At 38.9% G+C, this 9,328-nt stretch overlaps 1 protein-coding gene across 1 annotated transcript; it reads right to left on the minus strand.

Moving 5' to 3' along the window:
* Window positions 1-2,558: 2,558 nt before the first annotated feature.
* On the minus strand, window positions 2,559-4,702 carry LOC117340398. Its single transcript, XM_033902160.1, has 3 exons — window positions 4,196-4,702; window positions 3,512-3,614; window positions 2,559-2,798 (listed from the first exon to the last, which is right to left on the minus strand). The coding sequence occupies exons 1-3, from the start codon at window positions 4,312-4,314 to the stop codon at window positions 2,559-2,561; spliced, it is 462 nt and encodes a 153-aa protein (XP_033758051.1). The 5' UTR covers window positions 4,315-4,702.
* Window positions 4,703-9,328: the final 4,626 nt, after the last annotated feature.

A 9,328-nucleotide genomic window follows, 5' to 3' on the forward strand; every position in this document is an offset into this window, starting at 1 on the left:
TTCTTTTCTTTCACAATCCACTTTTCATCCCCCAAGAGGCAGGCGTCCATTAAAGGGCATTAGGTTGGAACTATTGGCTGGCGTGCTCTTTTAATTGCTTGAGCACATCCCGGCACACTTGTTGTGTATCCACATCTGCAGCTTGTATCCCTTCCGCATACTCGACAGTTGAAGTCTGTTCCACTTCCATGCTTTGGTTGAAGTAACAGTTTTTAAAGTAATTGTCACTATATGCGTGGAAGTAGTGACATTTTCAGCTTCATTCTGATTATCTGATGAGGCTTCAACTGCTAACGAAAATGGCGACGAGGCTAGTGATGATGACGACGATGACGACGAGGCTAGTATCATTCGATACCTGTTCATGTAACTGTTTGGTGAATATTTCTGGCAACACATTTGCCTTAAAGAAGGCTTCACATTTTTTACCACTTCTCAACAGAATACTGCATCATCTGCAACAACATTTACAATCATATCACACTCTGTATACACAACAAAGTCACAAAACAACTTTGTGGACAAACATTTGAAGCCGAATCTGTGTGTAGTATTTGCGATTCTTTTTCAATTTCAAGTCTTTGTTTAAACAAAAGGCTGAATCAGTTTTGGCTGCCTTTTCAATGGTATTTTTTCTATGTTTGTATGGGCACTTCACTTCTAAAGTTCCTTTTCCGCAACATTTACACACCCGTTACCATCTGCAGATGCACCAATGAACGGGTTGTTTGTGTCAATTTTCAATCCGGACAACTGAACACGGTGTTCATCATGGATAGTTTTCATGGCGCCTGCATACCGTTGTCTTGCAGTTTCTTCGGAATCTATACCCCATTTCACGGCTGCATTTTTTGACAAGTCATATGAATTGTATCCCATTATTTTCTTCACTAAAGTTGCAGGTTCTGTAGTAGTTTTCCGCACATACACATCATGTCCTTTGCTTGCAGTTATTATCCCTTTCCTATGCTCAAACCATCGCTCACAGACGTCTGATTTCTAGTAGCACATTCCAAGTTTTCTGCTTGTTCTGTTGTCGTTTTGTATTGGTAAAACATGTCAACACATTCATTCTTGATTTCCTCCCAAGTTCTACCAACACACTATTTGGCTTCTGGGTAGGCGTTGATGAAGCATACTGCCGAAGACACCCAGCAGCACACCCCACCCGGTCACATTATACTGACAACGGGCGGACCCGTCGTTCCACTTCTTACTTGCTGAGCGCTAAGCAGGAGGAGCAACTACCATTTTTAAAGACTCTGGTATGTCCCGGCCAGGGGGACAGAACCCAAAGCCTTCCTCACAGGGGCGAACGCTCAACTAAAGGCCAAAAGTGATGCATTGTCAAGGGAGACATTAGGAAGAAGAAAAAAGATAAGATCCCAAGTTAAGTCGCCTCTTACGATCATGCAATGGGGGCAGCAGGTACAATTCTTACGCCCTACCCGCAGGGCTGGATTTTAAAATGTTAAGTTAATATTTACACATGGAAACTTAAATATACATTGTATTCTAATTATTTGTTCGTATACATACCTTGAAGGTGCCATCAACATACCATGTTGTGACGTCACACAACATGGTGCATTGCTCGTCAGTGGCGTACAACAGGTGACGCTGGCCATCGGTCTCGATGTCTGCCCTCAGAAAACCTGCCGGCAGGAAGTTGTTGGCTATCTGCCCTGCAGGTAGGGCGTAAGAATTGAACTTGCTGCCCCCATTGCATGATCGTAAGAGGCGATTAAACTTGGGATCTTATCTTTTCTCTTCTTTCTGAACAACTTTTTTCTTCCTAATGTCTCCCTTGACAATGCCTCACTTTTGGCCTTTAGTTGAGCGTTCGCCGCTGTGGGGAAGGTTTTGGGTTCTGTCCCCTAGCCGAGACATACCAGAGCCTTTAAAAATGGTAGTTGCTGCTCCTGCTTAGCGCTTAGCATATTAGGAGTGGGACGACTGGTTCGCCCGTTGTCAGTATAATGTGACCGGGTGGGGTGTGCTGCTGGGTGTCTTCGGCAGTATGCTTCAGTGAGGTTGCACTTTAAATCGGCAAAAGTTCCGGCCTATCACAAGGAGACTGAACGCGAACATACCGCAGCTTCCCAAAACACACATACGCACTCACCGCACGCACGGGAGGCCGTCCTTAAATGACGTTAAACAAAATAAACCAAACCAAACTACCTGTTAAAATATGAAGTTAATATTTACACATGGGAACTTACATTGTATTCTATTCAGTTCGTATACATACCTTGAAGGTGCCATCAACATACCATGTTGTGGCGTCACATAACATGGCGCATTGCTCGTCAGTGGCGAACAACAGGTGACGCTGGCCATCGGTCTCTATGTCTGCCCTCAGAAAACCTGCGGGCAGGAAGTTGTTGGCTACCTGTTAAAATATGAAGTTAATATTTACACAATATGTCAAATTGTCTTTCCGAGTTGTCGACCGTCGTGGGGTATAGAACGGCGAGTTACGTTATTTTCGTACTACCTTTCGCACGTATATATATTGATACAAGTATGAGCATTTATTATTTATTTTATTATTATCAATTTAGTTTTTGTTGATGACCGTGTAGACTGTCAAATATACTGTCAAAATTGTGGAGTTTGGTTTGGTTTGGTTCTTTCGGGCGACAGCGCTCACGTGCACGGTTGGCCATTCTGGACAGGTTCGTGGCTTTCGGTCGGCTGTGGATCGGTTGCTCGGTGTCTGCCATGGAAAACAGAGCTTTCTCGGCGATGGTTCCGGACGACATGAAGATGTTGCTGAGTGCATCCTGCTTCACCTACAATGATTGATAAAACAACATAAAATATAATTAAAAATACACGGCACGGTAAGGCTATTTATTAATCGTCTTTTTCGGCAACATGACACATATGTATTTTTCCATGGCGAAGGTATATAATTTGAATGACTTCCATTTGTTTTAAATACATTTGATACTTATACCTGCACATAAATGACTGCATGTAGAAATTAATCAGAACCATACATTTATATGAATTTAATTGTACATGTATATATATTTAGGTAAATTTGACAATATTTTTGTCCACACTGTCGACATCATTTAGTGCTCGCTTTTATTTATTTTTTTGTATACTCCGAGCAATACCTTGGCCTTGATCCGTTTGGCGGTAAGACAGCCGGGAGCCCCCAGATGGTTGTGTTCCTGCCTCCCAAAGGAGAAGATGCCGTCTCGTTCCTTCACTGTGGCAGTGTAGTATGATGATTTTCCGCGGACAGCACATTGCCAGTTTTAAAACATTTTCCTCTGGTTGGTATATATTATGTATAGGTTGCCAGGCAGGGTACATTTCGTACGGACACTGGATTTTCTGTATACATTTATCGGCAAATTAGCTATGCTAATGATATAATTATTCTCGTAAACATTATCTAAAAATCACTTTTAATAATTATAAATAATTATTTAAAAGTATTAACTTGTAGCGACTGTAGGAATACTACATAATCCTAATTCGAAATACATACCTTCTTGTTGTAGGAATAGCCATGGTTATTGATGAGGGCGTTGCGGAAGTTCTTCGTTCCCTTCTCCAAAATCTCGAACTGCAGTTCGTCGTCACTTACAGTACTATAAACAAAGTAATCAATTAGTTGATAATTTATAATTAAGATTTGAAGACCATCGGTTATGATTTTATTCCGTATGCGACGGCATATAGGATTATAATATACATACATCAATGCGAGTATATCAATTGCATGTATGACATTGACATGTATTCATGTATTGATGTCACAGTAATAGAAAATAGAGTGTAAGTTACACTCATAAAAAGCCACATCATATATAAAAATGAAACATGATATATACGTCCCGATGTACTTAATAAAATATAAAAAGAAACATGATATATACGTTCCGATATATATGCCCCGTTGAACTAAATAATATATAAAAAGAAACATGATATATTTGCCCCGATATATACGGAACATACATAACATGATATATACAATAACATGTATTTCAAAATGAAATATAACGTGTAATGGAACGATAATTGGTGAATATCATTCAATTCAATTTATTCATTTTGCACATTTATAATTACAATTAATTAAAATCAAGTAACATCAATAAGGAAATACAAATTTTAACATATCATTCCAATACATTTCCATTTATTCAACTAGTTATTTTGTTGGTACTTACCAGACTTGCATGTTCTGTGTTGCCATCTATGACAGATGTCGCACTGAAGCGCCTCCTGTCGCGGTCTCACCACACGGGTACACTGGACACAATCGTGAGATACATGTACATCCATATCGAATGGTAATACTCACGAGTGATTCAGTTAGTGTACATGGTCCTATATTTATATTCTTAGACATGCTTCTGTTCATGATTGGTCCGTGTAATGCACTTTGATGTGTCGTGTGTGATTAGAATAATATCACTGTACCTACACTTTGCAGAAACAGTTATTTTCGTTGTTTTGATAAGAATCCCAACCATCAATGCAGCGACACAACAATACTTTTCTGTAATTAATACTATACCAACTTTTGTGGAAAAATGGCTTCGTCGTTTATTTTGATAGTGACGGCCATCAGTGTATGTTGACAATATGTACATAGACGAGTGATTCAGTTAGTGTACATGGTCCTATATTTATATTCTTAGACATGCTTCTGTTCATGATTGGTCCGTGTAATGCACTTTGATGTGTCGTGTGTGATTAGAATAATATTACTGTACCTACACTTTGCAGAAAGTTATTTTCGTTGTTTTGTTAAGAATCCCAGCCATCAATGCAGCGACACAACAATACTTTTCTGTAATTAATACTATACCAACTTTTGTGGAAAAATGGCTTCGTCGTTTATTTTGATAGTGACGGCCATCAGTGTATGTTGACAATATGTACATAGACGTCAAATGATATATCGTTTCTATAATTAACACTTTACCTTGATCTTGTGGAAACATGACTTCTTTGTTTATTTTAATAGCCACACGCACCAGTGCATGATGACAAGATCTATAGATCTAAAAGGAAATGATGTGATCTTAAAAATGTTTGCGGTCGTATTTATATAACGATGAAAAAGTGTCCGAGACGAAAGGTGAAATATAACGAAACTATATAACAATGAAAAAGTGTCGGAGAGAAAGGTGAAATATAACGAAACTAATGCAAATGTTATTGTATTTTTTATTAATTTATTTATTCCCCTTTACATGGAAACTGGCAGAAAATAAGATAGGCCTAATTAAGCCACATTTACACCACACTGTACGGTGAATAAATGGTATAAAACGTGTACAAATCCTGTCATAAGTGGTAAGTAGCCAATACATTTGATAATATTTCACTCTCACAACATCTATTTAAAACATGATAAATATTTTGGGACATTGTGGTAACATTTGGGACATTGTGGCAAGGTATTTTGGGACATTGTGGTAATGACAGGCTCAATGTCCAAAATAATTTGGGAAATTGTGTCATTGGGGCGAAAGGTCTGGAACCCACCCATTTTACTCGATTATGACTGGAGGGTAAATGATGATCTATGTGGGAGTGACCACTTCCCTATTTTTCTTAGGAATATTTGGACCTCTCTTGATAAACCACTTCCTCGATGGAATGTGCACAAAGCAGATTGGGGCCAATTTCAACACCTATGCAACGAGGAGCTTACTATAGAAAAATTCACTAACCTCGATGACCCAATTAAAACATTCACTGAAACGATAACTTCTATTGCCACAAAACGATACCAAAGGCCGTCCTACAACCTACAAAGTTCCTTTTATCTGAAGAATCTGTTATCAATAGATCCGGCCGAAAGGCAGCTCTAAGACGATTCCTGACTTCCCCTACAACTGAAAATTACAATAATTTTAAAATTTGGAGGGCGAAGGCTCGGCGATCTATTAAGTCCGACAAAAAGAATAGCTGGAAGGAATACATTTCTAAAATATCTTAAAAACACATCATCAAAAAAGATATGGGATCAGATACGAAAAATAAGTGGAAAACCAAAAACGGCTCCAGCATCCCATCTTATCAACAATAGCCAAATTTTCTCTTCTACATCTGAAATTGCAAATGCATTTGCTAAAAATATAGCCCAGAACTCATCCGCCAAAAATCATACCAAAAAATTCCAAACTTTCAAAAAAGACAAAGAAAAGAAACGTCTTAACTTCAAATCCAACACAGAGAGTTCCAACAAGCCTTTTGATCTCCAGGAGTTGCTTGAAACGCTAAAACGATCGACCGATTCAGCATCTGGGCCAGATGAAATTCCGTACCAATTCCTGAAACATTTACCAGAATCATCATTACGATGGTGCACAGAGACAACAAATAAACTTTTCAAACTGCAACTGAAACTTAAGCCAAGTCTGCCCAGTCGGAGAGATTGCAGAGAGGAAGTTGTCCTCTCTCGCCTCCGAACTGGGCATACCTACATCACACAAGTGCATCTACTGAAAAGGGGAGATCCGCCTATATGCCACGCATGCGACTCCCCTTTCACAGTGGAGCATTTTTTAATTAATTGCGCAGACTTTAAACATGTCCGGGATAAACATTTCAATGTTCCCGACATGAAAACACTCTTTGATATTGTAAGCGTAGATCGTATCTTTGAATATCTGAAAGAGATAGATTTATTTTACAAAATTTAACTCAAAATTTATCATGATCATTCAACAATACCTCATCCGTTCTTATCGTTCCAAACCATTCATCATAGTTTGAATTTTCATCATTCGTTATCACTTTTAACATGAATTTTACTGAATCTTAGTTTTATTCCTCGATACCTTTTAAATGCATTTTGCTTGTTGATCATCTTTTTAAATAAACAAATCTCTGTTTTATCTGTCCACCTTTATTTTATGAAGTGACCGCTCCATCTTAGAAATAGCTAAACCGATTGGCCCTAAATGACCATAGTTGTCGATGGGCCGTTAAACTCAAACAAACAAACAAATCATTACGATGTCTCTTATATATTTTTAATCAAGTATTCGCTTCCGGTAAGATCCCCGAGTCTTGGAAGGAATCTACAATTATTCCAATTCCAAAACCTGGTAAGGACGCCAATGAACCAAATAAGTATCGCCCTATATTCTAACAAGCTGCATCTGTAAAACACTTGAACGGATGATAAACAATAGACTAGTTTGGTTCCTTGAATCCAATAATATTTTGAGTCCACTCCATAGCGGTTTCAGAAACATCAGAGGAACAGTAGACCACCTGGTCAGATTAGAAACCTTTATTCGAGAAGCTTTCGCAAAGAAGGAACATCTTGTTGCTGTGTTCTTTGATCTGGAGAAAGCATACGATACTACATGGCAATATGGTATTATGAAAGACCTGCATGAAATTGGTGTACGTGGGAATTTCCCTAAATTCATTTCAAACTACATATCTGACAGACATTTTAAGGTTCGCGTTGACTCAACGTTATCTGAAACAGCTAAACAGGAAATGGGAGTCCCTCAGGGTGGGATCCTTTCCGTAACTCTTTTCGGTCTGAAAATCAACAGTATAACTAAATGTCTCGGTAAGTCAACTGAAGGGTCTCTATTTGTTGATGGTTTCTTGATCTGCTATATGTCGAAGAACATGCACACGATAGAACGACAACTCAACAATGTTTGGGCAAACTACAAACATTGGCAGATGAAAACGGCTTCAAATTTTCCAGATCAAACACTGTCTTGATGCACTTCTGCCAAAAACGAAAACCACATAATGATCCCGATCTAACATTAAATGGAAGCAAAATTCCAGTTGTCGAGCAGACCAAATTCCTCGGACTAGTTTTCGATTCTCCTTTGTTCCAGATATTAAACACCTAAAGGATAAGTGCTCAAAGGCAATGAATATTTTACGCGTACTATCCCACACTGACTGAGATGCGGACCGTGAAATGATCTTGCGCCTTTATAGGGCACTTATTCGATCAAAACTCGACTATGGGTCCATCGTTTATGGATCGGCACGGAATTCTTACCTGCAAATGTTGGATCCTATCCATAATCAGGGATTACGTCTAGCACTTGGTGCTTTCCGAACAACACCAGTGCAGAGCCTTTATGTAGAGGCAAATGAACCATCTTTAAATGACCGAAGGAAAATACTTGCGCTTCAATATGCCGCCCAATTGAAATCCAACCCGAAAAACCCGGCTTTTGATCTTGTTGTCAATCCGCAATACCGAAACATATTCACTCAAACCAAAAACTCTTACCAACATTTGGCATTAGAATTTCGATTTTTTTTTTCATGGACTGCCCTGCAGGTAGGGCGTAAGAATTGTACCTGCTGCCCCGATTGCATGATCGGAAGAGGCGACTAAATTTGGGATCTTATCTTTTCTTTCTTAACAACTTTCTTCTTCCTAATGTCTCCCTTGACAATGCCTCACTTTTGGCCTTTAGTTGAGCGTTCGCCGCTGTGAGGAAGGCTTTGGGTTCTGTCCCCTGGCCGAGACATACCAGAGTCTTTAAAAATGGTAGTTGCTGCTCCTGCTTAGCGCTCAGCAAATTAGGAGTGGGACGACTGGTTCGCCTGTTGTCAGTATAATGTGACCGGGTGGGGTGTGCTGCTGAGTGTCTTCGGCAGTATTCATCATCATCCTCATTCATTTTACCACACTGTAATGCTGCAGGAACCACCAAATCAAATTGATATGGGGTCAAATATCATTCATTGTGTATGATCTTTTGTCTTTGGCACTGGCGTTCAACAGAAGTCGTGCTCCTCCCCTCATTTTGGAGCTAACATAGTTCCTTCGCTTTTTCTTATTGCCAATGTTCTGGCGTAGAAGTTCCCCAAGCCGAAACTCAATGGATCTGCCTGTGCTGTACCTGTTAGCTCATCATTAGTCATAATTGGGTATACTTCTGATTGTAGCTTTTGGGAGGCTTTGGTGCAAACATTTCCAGTGACTACCAAACTTTTGATTTTAGTGAGTTTATTGTCTTTTTGCTTTCTGACACATTTTTCTTGGTGTTTTGTCCATATATTCTAAAAATAGATACAATGTAAGATATCAATTTCACTAATTGAATGGTTTCACACTTCAGCACATACCAAATGCTACAAAATGTTGCTGTGACAATGATGACATCATCAATTTTCTGACAATAAGGGACGATAAACAAGTACATTCTGACCAATTGATGTTGGGACTTCATGAAACCTGGAATAAATAAAGAATATCTTGGGATTGATTTTCTGAAAAACATTTTCTCATATCTTGCTTAATTCTTTTTAAATGCAAATTTGTTTTCAAAATTAAATAATTATT

The sequence above is a fragment of the Pecten maximus genome, chromosome 13 (assembly GCF_902652985.1).
Source record: "Pecten maximus chromosome 13, xPecMax1.1, whole genome shotgun sequence".
Classification (NCBI taxonomy): Eukaryota; Metazoa; Mollusca; class Bivalvia; order Pectinida; family Pectinidae; genus Pecten; species Pecten maximus.